Source organism: Cetorhinus maximus, chromosome 18 (assembly GCF_964194155.1).
Source record: "Cetorhinus maximus chromosome 18, sCetMax3.hap1.1, whole genome shotgun sequence".
Classification (NCBI taxonomy): Eukaryota; Metazoa; Chordata; class Chondrichthyes; order Lamniformes; family Cetorhinidae; genus Cetorhinus; species Cetorhinus maximus.
The window spans coordinates 39,805,536-39,821,225 of record NC_135896.1 but is presented as its reverse complement, the minus strand read 5'-3'; the positions used below and the strand labels follow the sequence as shown (position 1 = coordinate 39,821,225).

At 40.8% G+C, this 15,690-nt stretch overlaps 1 protein-coding gene across 4 annotated transcripts in view; it reads right to left on the bottom strand.

Annotated features, from left to right (window-relative positions):
• tdrd9 (tudor domain containing 9) overlaps positions 1-15,690 on the bottom strand; it is a 223,383-nt gene that overhangs the window by 157,866 nt on the left and 49,827 nt on the right. For all 4 annotated transcript variants that reach the window (XR_013579459.1, XM_078562446.1, XM_078562447.1 and 1 more), the window contains exon 2: positions 5,590-5,750. Coding sequence is in view for 3 of the 4 variants with exons in the window: in XM_078562446.1 (XP_078418572.1) it covers positions 5,590-5,750 (161 nt within the window). In the remaining variant the exon portion in view is untranslated. The remainder of the gene's footprint in view (positions 1-5,589; positions 5,751-15,690) is intronic.

The window sequence follows — 15,690 nt, the reverse complement described above, 5'->3', positions numbered from 1 at the left end:
CAATTTTCCACATTGCCATTGTAGATGCCAGTGTTGTAACTGTACTAGAACAGCAAGGCCAGGGGCACGGCTGGATGTTGGACCAGTATACACAGGTAATAAATCAGACACAATGGGAATGTCAAGCACTGGTGGACGTAGGTAGGGCTGGGTGTTATCAGCGTACATGTGGAATCTGATGTCATGTTTTCAGATAAACTGGCTACTTCAATTTGCCAGTGTCTAGAAGCCACTTGTGTGATTTCTAGTTTACAACATCTGAACACGACTTTGCTGGAACCTTGATTACCACTGCCAACAATTCTATGTTAACAATGGTACGATTAATGGCAGCCAATTGTCAATTAATAGTTATAACTACAAGTTCCACAAATGTTTAAAACCAACACCAAGAATGAAACAGGTCAGTGCACTATGAAATTTGCCAACCAAACTCAAATTGTGGGCCTTTCCTGAAGAACTTCAATAATGCAATAACAAGTTACATTGCCACCTGTGAAAATAGACAATGCTATCACACAGTGCTACAAAATAAGGGAAACGATGATCAGAGTGTGGCAGGAAGGCAGAGTGTACAAACCTAAGAGTGCACCAGTAGATAAGGCTAGTTGTTTTAGACACAACTAAAAGCTCTCTTTCAGAACACGCGTAGTATTCATTACAAAATGGATAAATTGACAGTGCAAATAGAAATAGATATGTATCACCCAATAGCCATTACAGAGACAAGACTGCAGGATGACAAAGACTGGGACCTGAATATTCAAGGGTATATGACATCCAGGAAGGACAGGAAGCCTACGAAAGGAGGGATAAATTTGTTAATTAAGGATGACATTGGTACAATAGGGAGAGATGACCTTAGTTCTGCAGATCAAGGTGTAAAATCAATTTGGGTAAAGGTGAGAAGTAGTAAAGGTAAAGAGTCACATGTGGGAGTGGTTTTTAGGCCCTGTAATAATAACCACACTGTAAGACATGGTACACAGCAAGAAATAATGGGGGCTTGTGAGAAATGTGCAGCAATAATCATGGGTGATTTTAATCTACATATAGATTGGATGGATCAGATTGGCAAAGGTAGCCTGGAAGATGAGTCCATGGAGTGTTTTGGGGATAGTTTCTTAGAGCAGCACAATCTAGAGGCAACCAGAGAGCAGGCTATACTAGGCCTGGTAATGTGAAATGAGGCATGATTAATTAATGACCCCATAGTGAAGGCACCCACAGCAGTGATCGTAATATGACTGAATTTCATATTAAGTTTGAGGGAGAGAAGAGTGGATCTAAGACTTGTGTTTCAAACTTAAATAAAGGCAATTATGAGGACATGATGACAGAGCTGGCTGAAGTAAACTGGGAAGTAAACTGGGAAATTAGATTAAGGGATAGGTCAGTGGAGATACTGTGGCACATATTTAAGGAGATATTTCAGAATACTCAGAAAAGATACATTCAGTGAAAAAAAGAGACCCTAACGGAAGGATGCACCATCCATGGCGAACTGAGGACGTTAAAGATAGTATCAAATTGAAAGAAAAAGCTTAATTCTGCAAAGATAAGTGGCAGGTCAAAGAACAGCAAAGAATGACTAAAAATATTGATAAGGAGGGAGAAATTAGGAGTACAAGAGAAAGCTAGCTAGAAATATAAAAACAGATAGAGAGGGTTTCTACAGGTATTTTAAAAGGAAAAGAGTATTGGTCATCTAGAGTGCCTGAGGAATTAATAATGGAAAAAAAAGGAAATGGCAGATGAACTAAATACATATATTTTGCATCTATCTTCACTGTAGAGGATACAAATAACATCTCAGAAAAAATTGTGAATCAGGAGGTGATAGGGAGGAACTTAAAATAATGACAGTTACCAGGGAAAGGGTACCAAAAAGCTTATTACAACTAAAAGCTGACAAGTCCCTAGGTCCCGAAGGACTTCATCTTAGTAAAAGTAACTGCTGAGATAATAGATGCATGGGTTTAATTTTCCAAAATTCCCTAGATTCTGGAAAGGTTCCATCAGATTAGAAAATAGCGAATGTAACTTTTCTATTCAAGAGAAGGAGGCAGAGAAGCAGGACACTTCAGGCCAGTTAGCTTAACATCTGTCAAATGGAAAATGCTGCAATCTATTATTGAGGTTATAGTGGGGTACTTAGAAAATCTTATTGCAATCAGGCAAAGTTAACATTGTTCTGTGAAAGTGAAATCATGTTTGACTAATTTATTGGAGCTTTTTGAGGAAATAACAAGCAACATGGACAAAGGGGAACCTGCAGATATACTTTACTTAGATTTCCAGGAGGCATTTGACAAGGTGCCACATCAAAGGTTACTACATAAAATAAGAGCTCACGGTGCAGGGGTAACATATTAGCATGGATAAAGGTTGATTAGCTTACAGGAAACAGATGGTTGTGATAAGTGAGTCATTTTCAGATTGGCAAGAAGTGACAAGTGAAGTGCCACAGGGATCAGTGCAGGGGTCTCAACTATTTACAATTTATATCAATGACTTGGATGAAAGGGTTAAATGTATGGTTTCTAAATTTACTAATGATACAAAGAAAGGTAGGAAAGAAGAGGGCACATGGAGTCTACAGAGGGATATAGATAAGTTCAGTGAGTGGGCAAAAATTTGGCAGATGGAGTATAATGTAGAAAAATGTGAATTTGTCCACTTTGACAGGAAGGTTAGGAGAGATTGCAGAACTCTGAGGTACAGAGGGAGTGGGTGTCCTCATTCATGAATCACAAGAAGTTACAACAAGTGATTAGGAATGCTAATGGAATATTGTCATTTGCTCCAAGACGAATTACAGTTGTACAGGACACTAATGAGACCACATCTGGAGTACTGTGTACAGTTTTAGTTCCCTTATTTAAGAAAGGTTAAAATGCATTAGAAGCAGTTCAGGGAAGGTTCACTTGACTGATAACCGAGATGGTTGGGGATGGGTTTATCTTATGAGGAAAGGTTGGATAGGCTGGGTTTGTAACCATTGGAATTTAGAAGATTGAGGGGTGATCTTATTGAAACATATAAGATGCTGAGGGGACTTGACAAGGTATATGTTGAAAGGATATTTCTCCTTGCAGAAGAGTGGAAGAGACCAGAAGTAGGGTACAAAGTTTTAAAATAAGAGGTTTCCCATTTAAGATGGAGATAAGGAGAATTCTTTCTCTCAGAATTGTGAATCTTTGGAACTCTCTTGATTATAGATTCTTGACTAACAAGGGAGTCAAAGGTTATTGGGGGTAGGTGGAACATGGAGTTGAGGCCACAATCAGATCAGCCATGAGCTTACCAAATGGACGAACAGGATCAAGGGACTGAATGGCCTACTCACACTCCTAATTCATGTTTGTATGTTCGAATGTATGACCAATTCTCACTTTAGTTACTCGTTTCCTTTTCAAATACTTGTAGGAACTCTTACTATCTGCTTTTATGTTTCTAGCTAGCTTTCTCTCGATTTAATTTCTCCCTCATTTATTTCAGTCATTCTTTGATGGTTTCTAAGCCTTACCAAAAATGTTTGGCATCATTCACATGCAACAAGGTTCATTTGCACTCATTTGAAATCAAATATAATAAAAGCAATCGTTTTGCTGTGATTTGATATCATTTGCACTCAAAAGAAATCACTTAGCTATCATCTGACATCGCAATTATTGGTCAACTGACATCACTATCATCAATTGCCATCAAACTGAAGCATTCAAACATTTGCAATTAGCAAAATTATTTACCTTAAGCATTCTGGCACCAACAACGACCACAATTTGTTCTTCAGATTTCTGAATTTCTATACCTTCAAACATCCTAAAACTGGGCTAACTTTAGAAAAAGCAGACTCTGTTTTAACATATATGATTTGACAAGCCAGTTTTAAGATTTTCTTCATAATGTATAATTAGTGCAGCACACCCCAGACCCCCAAACAAACTTCTCCCCCACCAAACAACCCCCTGCCACCCCACCCCCAGACCGTAGCAGTTTTCTCCTCCACCACCCTATCCGAAGCAATTTTCTCCCACACCCTCACCCCCTGGATTGCAGTCATGTTCCCTCCCCCCTTCACCTCCCTTCTAAACTTCACCATCCCCGGAGCATTCAAGTGGTGGGGCCAGCCAAAACTGGGAGTGATGGTGCAAGGCCTCAGCTGCAGTTTTCCAGCCAACATGGACCAGCAATGGCAGCAAGGAAGAGGTGAGTTCAGTTAGGGGAACTTGTGGGGGGTGGGTTGGGGGGTAGAGGGAAGACCCAGCCACTCCTCGCAGAGAAGCTTCTCCTCCCAGCTTCTTTTCACCCTCTTCACATACAGCCCTCTCTTCATAGCCATTCCTCCCATGGTTTACATTGTAACAGGCATAACAAAATCTAGGAATAACACCCAATCAGTTCTGAAAAGCAGAAAATGCAGGAAATACTTAGCAGTTAACTTTAGGGCGAAAAACAGAGTTAACATTTCCAGTTGATTATCTGTTGTCAAAACAGCATGCTGACTTTTGATTAGGCACTTTACAGCCTGCTGGAGTCAACACTGAGTTCAACACCAATTTTTTTTGAGTTTGTGTTTTTGGATACTAGCTTTAGATGATGGTTTTGCTTGTCCATTTAATTTCCTCAAGGCCCACCTTTTTTAAAAAAAACTTTGTCCCATTACCATCTCCTTTTACCCTGCATCGTGATTGCTTTTGTCAGATAATCTCTCCTACCTTCCACTCTACCACAGACCTTCCCTTTTGATCTTTGCTCCCTTGCCCCCTTTCCATGTCTCAGTACTTGCTTAATACCTGTTACATTTCTAACTTTTTCCAGTCCAGCAAGAGATCATCAATCTGAAACATTAACTTTTCTCCTCTCACTAACCTACTGAGCATTTTCTGTTTTTGTGTTAGCCATGGTTCTGTTGGTAGGTTAGAGGATCAAGGCCCACTCCAGGTTTTGAGTACAAAAATCAAGGCAGATATTCCAGTGTAGTACTGAGGAGCTCTGAAGGTGCTGTCCTTCAGATGAGGCGTTAAACTGAGGCTACATGTGCCCTCTTGGATGGACATAAAAAAATCTCATGGCACTACTTCGAACAAAAGCAGAGGGATTATCCCCAATGTCCTGGCCAATAATTAGCCCTCAATCAATATTACAAGAAAACAAATTATCTGGTCATTATCACATTGCTGTCTGTGGAACCTTGCTGTGCGCAAATTGGCTGTTGTGTTTCCTACATTATAACAGGATCTATACTTTAAAAAAAACACTTCAATGGCTGTGAAGAGCTTTAAGACAAGTGGGCATAAAAGGTGCCATCTTAATGCAAGTCTTCTTGGTTTTTTAATTTCAGAAAGAAAGAATCCACAGTACTTTGTTTTGGTATCCACTCCGTTAACTTATTTTGCAATCAGAATACTCAGTATTTGGACATTTATTTGAGAGAAGGTACTACAGAAAAGACTGATGCATTTTATGGTCTTGAGAAGAATGTAGCTTACAAGAAAATCTTGTTTGCAATTGTATCTGCTTATTCATGTGTTCAACATTTCTTTATGGCACAAATAAGTAGCACAAACCGAAGAGCCTCCCTACCTGTTCCCTATATTTAGTAATTGGCAGTTCTGGGTATCTGTAGTCTGCCACTTCTATATTAGTTATTGTCTTTAAAGTGGAAAGAATAGGTCTTGATGTCAGAAGGGGACTGCTAGGAAGGTCTTCATCATCAAACTTTTCCAACAGGCTGCTGTCTGCATCTGGAAGACATGCAACGGTTAATTAAATAACTATTTTTTCAAAGTATATTTGCTTAAATGGAAACAAAATTAAATGCTTTAATCTATCAGATTCAAAATATCAAATTTTCAAGTATAATTAAATAGCATTGCAAAGAAAGCATTTTCTTAACATACAGTCACCACACCATTACTCACCAAGGATTTAAGTTATAAGTAATTAGAAATATAAAATCAAACAGCAAGTAGCCATTATAAACAATCCCACTAAGAATTAATCTCAGATATTCTTCAATTTTTTTTATCTAATTTAATTCTGTGTACATTAGGGTAGCATTTCAACTTAGCACCTGGGCATATAACTGGCACTGTAGGTCATCTGCCCAATAGCACATCATTAACCACCATAAACAATATTTCAGATGCTTGTCTGAATCTTAATCCACTTCCACCAGCTTTGCTGTTCTGTCAGCTGTGGCTGGGAGGAGAGGCCTCTCTGCCAGAGGTCGTGGGCTTCAAAGGTGCTGTCGAAAGAGCCTTGGTGATGTCCTGCAGTGCATCTTGTGGATGGTACACAATGCTGCCATTGTGCATCGGTGGTGAAGGGAGTACACGTTTGTGGATGAGGTGTTAAGCAAGCAGGCTGCTTTGTCTTGGATGGTATCAAGCTCTTTGAGTGTTATTAGAGCTGCATTCATCCATGCAAGTGGAGAGCATTCCATCACACTCCTGACTTGCATTTTGTAGATGGTGGACAGGCTTTGAGGAGTCAGGAGGTGAGTTACTCACCACATAATACCCAGCCTCTGACCTGCTCTTCTCAACACAGTATTTAAATTACTGGACTAGTCAAGTTTCTGGTCAATGGTGACCCCTAGGATATTGATGGCAGGGGATTCAGCGATGGGAATGCCAATGAACGCTGACTAGGTTAGACTGTTGCTTGACTAGTCTGTGGGGCAGTCCTCCCAACTTTGGCATAAGTCCCCAAATATTGGTGTGGAAGATTCTGCAGGATCAATTGGACAGAGTGCCCCTTGTTGTTCAAAGCCAGGTGGTTCATCTGGTTTTAATCATATTTAACATTTCTATCGTGGTTTGATACAACAGAATCCTTTGCAAATGGAAGACTTAAAGAGTACAGTGATAAGACCATGTTATTGAGGAAGTCCACAATCAGGCGAAGAAAGCAGGCTCTGGGACAACAATTTGGATGAACTAAGGCTAGACATCTGTAAAAGAAATATTCAATTTTCTGGGAAAATCTTAAAGAAAAGGAGGGAAGGCAAAAAGCTTCCAAGTGGAGAATGTAAAACTGTAACTGAGTACTAGGAAACAAGACACAGAAGTTCTACAGTGTTACAAGTGGTGCTGAGATTGAGCCACATGAGAGAAGAGGCTCCATAATACCATCATTAGCAGGAGGCAGTAATCACTGAATGATAAGGTTATATTGCCTTTTTTCATTTTAAATGTAGGCATAGGAAATTATAATGTAAAAAAAATGCAAAGTATGACAAACTAAGAAATTAGGCTTTATAGACAGGAAGTATTTACAGATGGAAATTTTTAAAATATATTTAAGATATAGAATCAAGTTCAGAAATATCAAATTAATTCTGCTTTATCTTGCTGTATTTGCAGGGATTTTTTCCAGCAGCCATCTATCCTAACTTTGCAAACCACAGCATCATACTCAAAGGAAGTGGAGAGAAAGAAACAAGCATTCTATAAAGCAAATGGTGTTTTCTATGCAAGTTTGGATCAGAGACACTTAATGCTTATTTGCAGGTCAGTCTGGGCCTATGGTTGAGATATGCATAAACAATATTCATCCCACCAATAAAAAATTTTCTTATACTTTAATTATTAGAAATGTTCTAGCTGCCACAGATGTCAGCAATTTTCTAACTACATGCCGCAATCTATGACTCTATATGAAGAGTCAGCTGTTCTGGTTGACATAACACAGTTGTACTGTAATATCACCAACTTGAAATGCAATTCAACTGCAATTTCCGATTCATCAGAAATTCTGTCAGTTACACCAGGGTTCAAAATACATGAGGACAGCAGGTAAATTCGCCCTGGAACCCTCACAAATAGCCCCCAAAAAACTTAACGGTGGAAATGAAAAATTCAACAAAGGTCAACCCATGTATTTTGATTGGAGGATGAATGGGTGCTGGAGACAGAATCTGAGGAGCTTCTCCACAAATCACAGATTCTGTTCCTCCCATGCTGCTGTTCACAGGTCCCCTCCCTCCAACTCTTATTTTCTGATCTTGCCCTTGTACTTGTGGGGTGTCCAGTTTTGTTGGGCAGCAGCACAGCCTGGATGTTGAGCAGGAACCTCACTCAGGGCTATGGTGAGTCTTCCCTGACATCTTGTTGAGCTCCTTGTCACAGATGGTGAGCAGGAGATTGTGGAAGTGATGCAGGTCTTCTTTGTGTCCTGGGCTGCGTTACCAGGCAGCCCCAGGATCTCAACAGCAGTCAGGTAGGTAGGGGATCCAGCCACAAGATTCTCAGCACGACGACCCTTGCGCACTGTGCAGTAGCTGGTGGATGTAGCCAACAGGGAACTGGAGGCCAGCTCTGGAAAAGCAGATCTTGGCTTTAGCCTGAGCAGGTACCGGATCCACGTCCGTCAGGGAGGAGCTACCCTGGGCTCTGCATACTCTCTGTCCTAAGCTTGCTCCCCTGCTGACAGAGGCTCGCTAGGTCCCTGCTCCAGGCCATGGGGATCTGCCTGTAATGGCATACGGGCCAGGCTTCAACCAGGGCAGATTTGTACCTTGGGAGCAGCTGACACTGGTGGGCAGCAGCGCAGACTATGTCTGTGTGTATCACCCTCCCATCCTGTGGGGGTTGGAGAGAGGTAGTGGAGCATTATCTTGTGGTTCTGTTTTAAATTCTGTTCAGCAACTTGGTACTTTGAACTAATATTTCTAACAAGGTGTCAGAAACCAGAATTGTGTTTCAACTGAGGAAACACTCATCTAAGTTGTAAGCCAATTGAACTTCACTGACAATTGAAATTCCCCTGATTAAGTTACACCATTGAATCTCATTCCTTATGTTAAACATTTTTTGTTGATTTACACCCATGCTTTTTATAGCCCTGTGATTTCTGTTTTATTGCATCAAATAGTTGGAATTTGAGATGAATCTGATCTTAGTTTATTATTGTAAATTGGGAATTGTATTTAGAATCCAAAAGAAAGTGCCAAGGAATTAAGGAAGAATATAATTCTGAACTCATGTAAAAATGAAAAAGAAGCCCCCGAAAACCAAAAAGTCACCCCCGAAACTCAAAGAGTAGTCCTCGAGAATATCTCAACACGAGCCCTTGGGGATAAAAAATATTTTGACTCCTGGGTTTTGTAATCATTTCTATCGTGCCTGCTTCAGGAAAAGCCGCCCAGTGAGAGGTTAGTTGCTCCCTTTGATCTCCAAAACTGTTTGCATGTTCGGCTTTGGTCATCTGCTCTTCTAATTCACACCTGAAACAAACAAAAAGGTTACTAATGCTAAATATCTTCTTCCAATGGTTAACTTGGTGATTTTTAGATTAAACTTCCAGATTGCCAAGTTTCTAAACATCACTATTCACTGCACACAAACATATTCTAGCATATACATTCTTTCATTCTATACGTATCTATTATTAGTCTTGATTGCATCACACCTTCCAAAGTGTGGCCTTAGAGCTTCACATCTCAAAAATATTCATCTTCAAGTGTCACAACTGTAATGCACCATAGAGGGAAAAGGTAGTTGGTTAAAATGTTTTTACCAAATACCTTACTGACAATTGTTATTTAAAAAAGACAAGGAATCAGTTAAATAGCAGATGGGGAAAAACAAAAACCCGTTTTTAAAAATCCCAAGCTACCATTTGCAAGCCACCAAGTACTACAAAATGGATCTTTCAAATTTCTTCACATTCTTTACAATGATCACTTATTCCCCCCACCCCCTACTCAGTTCAGTGTATACAAAGGAAAATTTATAACATATGTAAAAGTCACTAAAAAGCCTACCCTTAATATTGGTTCTAATATTGGAAATGCTTGCATAAATTTTCCCAACATAGTGTTGCATGCCAGTCTGGAATTTGGGTAAGGTATTCATTCCGGGTTTGTAAGCACAAGCAGATATAACATTAGAGTTGTGGTTTACACCCTGCTCCTTTTTTTTTCCATTCGTTCATGGGATATGGGCATCACTGGCTAGGCCAGCATTTATTGTCCATCCCTAATTGCCCTTGAGAAGGCAATAGCGATTTGCCTTCTTGAACTGCTGGAGTCCTGTGCAGCTACAATGCTTTTGAGTGCACCATAACAGAATTTGCAAGCAACAATGGTGGGGTGTAACTTATAAATGAATTGTGTTTTTTCTCCAATGCTCTACATAGGTGAAACCACTGATCACACTTGTTATTTTGATTGAGGGGGGGGGCGGATTTTTCTTGAAATCACTGAAGGGATCACTTGTTCTACCAGGGATAGAGGAGAATTTCTGAAGGGCATCAACACTTAATCTAAACACTGTAGCTACAGCTAGGCCAAGCACATGGCAAACAAATAACTGTCTCAGGTGCCAATTGCAAACTCAACAATGATGAAAAACCTCCTTGCATAATGTTCCACCAATAGTTTCAGCAAGAACTAAACACCTACCCATGGGAAGAAGTAGTTTAGAAAAATTAAGATTTGGAGTGACTACAAGAAAGTACTTGTATATTAAGCAAATACTGCAAATCTAAACTGAGAGGTACAACAAAGATACTTAATATAACATGAGAATAAAGGCCCAACAGAGTTACTTGTAAAAGAGGTATTAAAAATGTGGTCTTCATCTTTCATCATTAGTAAAGTATGTAATATTTTTATCTCATGTCAGTGATCCAAAAAACTGCTTTCATGTACTTCTTGTATTAAATTTGCATTAGATTTTAGTTGCTCTATCGTTGATATCAGATACACTCCAGCCTGTGAGCAATTCCTTGGGGGCTATTAGTATATTTTATATGAATAATTGGAAAGAGCACTCGAGCATCAAAGCTCCTTTTGTATAATGCCACAGATGTTCAGAAACTTGGTCACTATCATCAATAACACTCAACAACATCCTAACAGTTCAAACCACTGCCACAGAAACTTAAAAATTATTCTGTGAACACACCTGCAGTCACACTTGTCACCATGCTATTTTTACTATAAAATTAATAACTTTGGAAAGATACAAGATTCGCCAGGTTTTCAGATGCCATTAGAACACAAGGCAAGTTAAATAATGAGCTAGTTTAGATTTAGAACCAGTTTTAGATATTTTCGGCAGCCAGACCAATATCTGACAGGTGAAATTCAATGTGATTATTTAGTGCTCAAGTGTATAGGGTGTGATGACAACAAAATTCATCATTGCCTCCAATGTACCAGCTCAGCCTCTGGCCGACTGAGGAAAAAAAGAGTACTCGAGCACCAGGATCTCAAACCAGAGACTAAGGTCATGATTCATCAGGCACCAGTAACCCGTGCTCCTATATGGCTCGGAAATTTGGACAAGCTCCCACAGGCACCTCAGAGCACTACAGAAATACCACCAGTAGTATCTTCACAAGATCCTCCAAATCCAATGGCAAGAAACAAACAGAGTCCCACGGTATCATCCTTACCCAAGCCAACATGCCCAGCACTGGAGAAACACCACAAGTGGTATCATCACAAGATCCTCCAAACCCAATGGCAAGAAAGGCAGTCCAATAGTATCCTCTCCTAAACCAACAAGCCTACTATCGAGGTGCTGAATCACCCAAAATCAGCTCCGCTGGGCAGGACAAGTCATTTGTATGCCTGACACCAGGCTCCCAAAACAATGCTCTACGTGGAACTCAGTCTTTGCAGAAGGCTCCCAGGAGGACAGTGGAAATGCCTTAGAGATGCCCTCAAAGCATCCCCGAAGAGGACAAACATCCCCGCTGATGCACGAAAGTGCCTGGCTTGTGACCACCAAAATGGAGAAGGTTCATTTCAGAAGGCACTGAACACATCACGAAACTTCAACGGCAACAAACAGATGCAAAGTCGAAGCATCAGAGAGCACACAAACCTCCAAACAATTCATCTACCTGACCCTTTAAGTACTAGCTGTCCCACATGTAGCAGAATTTGAAAATTGTATATTGGATTTATCAGCCATCTCAAAACCTATCAAACTGGAGTGGTAGAAAGTCATCCTCAAGTTGGAGGTACTGTCTAAAAAGTAGTAAAGGCTAATAGCCAAAACAGAAACATCTGTTGAATATAATAGTGATACAGTGTGCTAGTGTGACAGATCATCGACTTGTTCGATTGGTGATGAACATCCATTTAGCACCAAGACATTGCAAGGCCCTAAGGTCCAAGAGGAAAATGATCCATGTCTCAGCCCTAAAGCAGCCTGACTGAAGACAGAAATTCCAAGTGCAGTTCACGGCCAATCTGGAAAATCTTCATACACCCACCTCAATTCCAGAACAGTGGGAGCAAATAAAGTCAGCTGTATTAGATTCTTGTACTCAGACTATTGGGTTTGAGCAGTGTTGTCACTAGCACTGGTTTGACAAAAACTATGCTGCAATGTGTGTCATCCTGGAAGAAAAACGTGCAGCCTTCATTGCCTGGAAGAAAAACCCAAGGCCTCAAGCCAAGGAGGCAGCAATCCAACAGCTCAAGGTTGACGCCCGAAGACAAATCGGAAGATAAAGGACATGTGGTGGGAAGACACAGTCTGAGAGATTCAACAATATGCTTATTATCATGACATGCAAAGCTTTTCTAAGCCAACAGTGCCATCTGTAGACCCAGATCAATGGACATAATCACCTTTGCTTACAGGATGGTATTTCTCTTAAGGATGACAATTCCATTATCAACGCAGGAAAGAACATTTTGAACAACTCTTCAGCTGTGAATCACAGTGGCAGCTGATACTCTGCAAGCTATCTCCCAGTACCCTGTGGTAGAATCCATGAGTGAATCACCATTCATGGGAGAAGCAACCAAATGCATGAAAAACAAGTCCCATGGTATTCCAGCTGAAGTCTTCAAAGCTGGTGGATTTTGCTCACATCAAAATTCCATGCACTCATATACGGATTTGGGAGGAAAATGAAGCTGTTCCCCATCCATCCACTCCCAACCTCAGGAATGCAACATCTGTAACGATATTCAAGAAGGGAGATATATCATGCTGGAAAAACTATCAAGTATATTGCTCTCTTGCCTACAGCAGGGAAAATCCTGACACGTATTCTCCTGAATTGTCTACTTCCTATGGCTGAGGAAATCCTCCCAGTGACACATTGTGGCTTTAGACTTTGCAGAGAAACCTCTGACATGGTCTTTGTTGCCAGACAAATCCAAGAAAAGTGTCCCGAACACCAACAGGATCTCTTCATTGCATTCATTTACCTGACCAAAGCATTTGATTCAGTAAATCGTGAGGCCTGTGGATTGTGCTCCAAAGATTAGGATGTCCAAGAAACTTCATCACAATCCTGCAAGTGCTTCATGATGATATGAATGCAATTGTCTTGATGGAAGATCTGAAACAGACACCGTTAAAATTCAGGCCTTGGTTAAACAAGGCTGTGTGATAGCCCCCATACAATTTACAATCATTCTACTTGGCAGTGGTTATTCATTTAATCGAAGATCAACTGCCATCTGGTGTCAGTACTAAATACCATCTAGATGGAAAATTCTAACCTCAATCACTTCCGTGCCAAAATTAAATTGACGCACCATAGATATGCACAATCTACAGTTTGCAGATTACTAGTGCTGTTGCCCACTCTGCACCATATCTGTAAGCCACTCTCAATTTCTTCAATTCTGCACACAAACTCAGCTGTCCTTGATGTTGTCAAGACAAAATTCACATCAGTCCACATCTAGTCAGCTAAATATTCCACCTCCAACATATGTTGAAGGAGACACTCGAATAGGTTAAGCACTTCCTATACCTTGACAGACATCTCTATCAAAAAAACACCATTCACAAGGAGATCCAACACCAGCTCAGCTGTGCCAGGTCAGCCTTCTTCAAGCTCCAGCAGCGAGTGTTTGACAAGAAACTTTGCAAGCCAACAAATGTCTTAGTGTACAGAGCAGTTGTCATCACCACACTCACCATACTGCAGTGAAATCTGGACTGTCGATCACATGGAAGGTCATGACCTTAAATGTTAACTCTGGCCCAAAACTTCTGATCAGAGTCAGAACCAGTGTCCGATGCTAATCAGACAGAAAATAACCTGCATATATTGAAAAGGCCTCTGATCCACGATACAGAAAACTCCCTCGGTGCAGGAATCCTCACCAAGGCCAGCAAAGAAAATCGGTGCAGGATTTACGCCCCCTTTTTACAACACTAGCAGCTGTATTCTGCCAAGTGCTTATATACCAAACTTCTCAGTGTGAGCGCAAATGGGTGTGTGTGTGTGTGTAGGGTGGGTGAGTTAAGTGGGTAGATTGGCAACTGAATGAGGTGGTAGGGTGGCAGGTGGGTGGTGGTAGGTGGGTCAGGAGGGGTTGTCAGTTCAGCGGCCAGTCAAGCCAGGTTGTTGGGGGGATGGGGGGGATGGTGGGCAGTTTGCAGAAGGGAGAGTCATGTGGTGGAGGTTAGTCAGGTTGGGTCAGAAGGGCAGTCACAGTTAGTTTTATAGTTACTCAGGTGTTAGACTAGGGTTTTTCTAACATTTCCTGGGTTACTATCCAGGTAATTAAGTCAAAACTGTCCGAAGTCTCAGACTCTCACTCAGCTGGAGACTTTCACAGAGTTGGTACATCCATAGTTACTGTATGGAAGGGGGTTCAAGGTTTTTGACCCAGCCACAGTGAAGTAACAGCGATGTAGTTCCAAGTCATGCTGGTGCGTGACTTGGAGGGGACTTGCAAGCGGTGGTGTTCCTATGTGCCTGCTGCCTTAGCCATCTGTGATAAAGGTGACAAGTTTGGAAGGTGCTGTTGAAAGATCTTTGGTGAGTTGCTACAGTGCATCTTGTATATGCTACACACTGCTGCCACTGTGTGTCAGTGGTGGAGAGTGAATGCTTATGATGGTGGATGGAGTACCAAACAAGGGGGTTGCTTTGTCCTCAGTGGTAATAAGCTTCTTCAGTGTCGTTGCAGCCACACTCAGTCAGGCAAGTGGAGAGTTTTCCATTACATTTGTCCTTGTGCCTTGTAGATGGTGCACAGGTTTTTAGAAGTCAGGTGGTGAGTCATTGGCTGAGGTAATTATGAAGTTAGCACGCCATAAAAAAAGTTACATGCCATTCAGCAACTTTTTCCAAGCATATTTAGTGAGGCTAACAGGGTAAGAGTGGAAGCTTTCATCGGTTCAATGATTTCTCCATTCACTACAGTCTGGGGTAGGTCTCAACAGTGCACTCTCTGGAGAAGGGTCACTTTCAGACTTCCATGTTATTTTGCATGAGAGGACCCCACAAGTTGCTGTCAGGAACTGAGCTAAATCAAGTTACCACTGCAAAATCCAGGCTATTGTTTTCCTCTTGACCTGAAAACGGAATGAAGTGTACCTGCCCATTTCTCCCACTCCGCTGCACCTTTTCAAAGCAGATAAATTGGAGTTTTAGCAAGTAGATGAAAAAGCAAAAAAAATGCACTGAAAAAAAGTAGCTTAGCCTTGTTATAGCTGACTAAATGCTTAAATCAATGTGGTAATAACTAGTTCTTATTAGTTCCAAAGCCTACAGAATATTCTGTTAAAGAACAGCAAAGTAATAAAATAGAATGGAGTGTAATTTGTTATAATGTGTTTACTGACATGATACCATCCAGTGGTCAGTTATCAATATGCAAGAATCACAAACATCAACTCTATTTCTCTTTATTTTTATAAAGCTACCAATTTCAGAAATGCTTTCCCAAAGGAGAGTAAAATATCT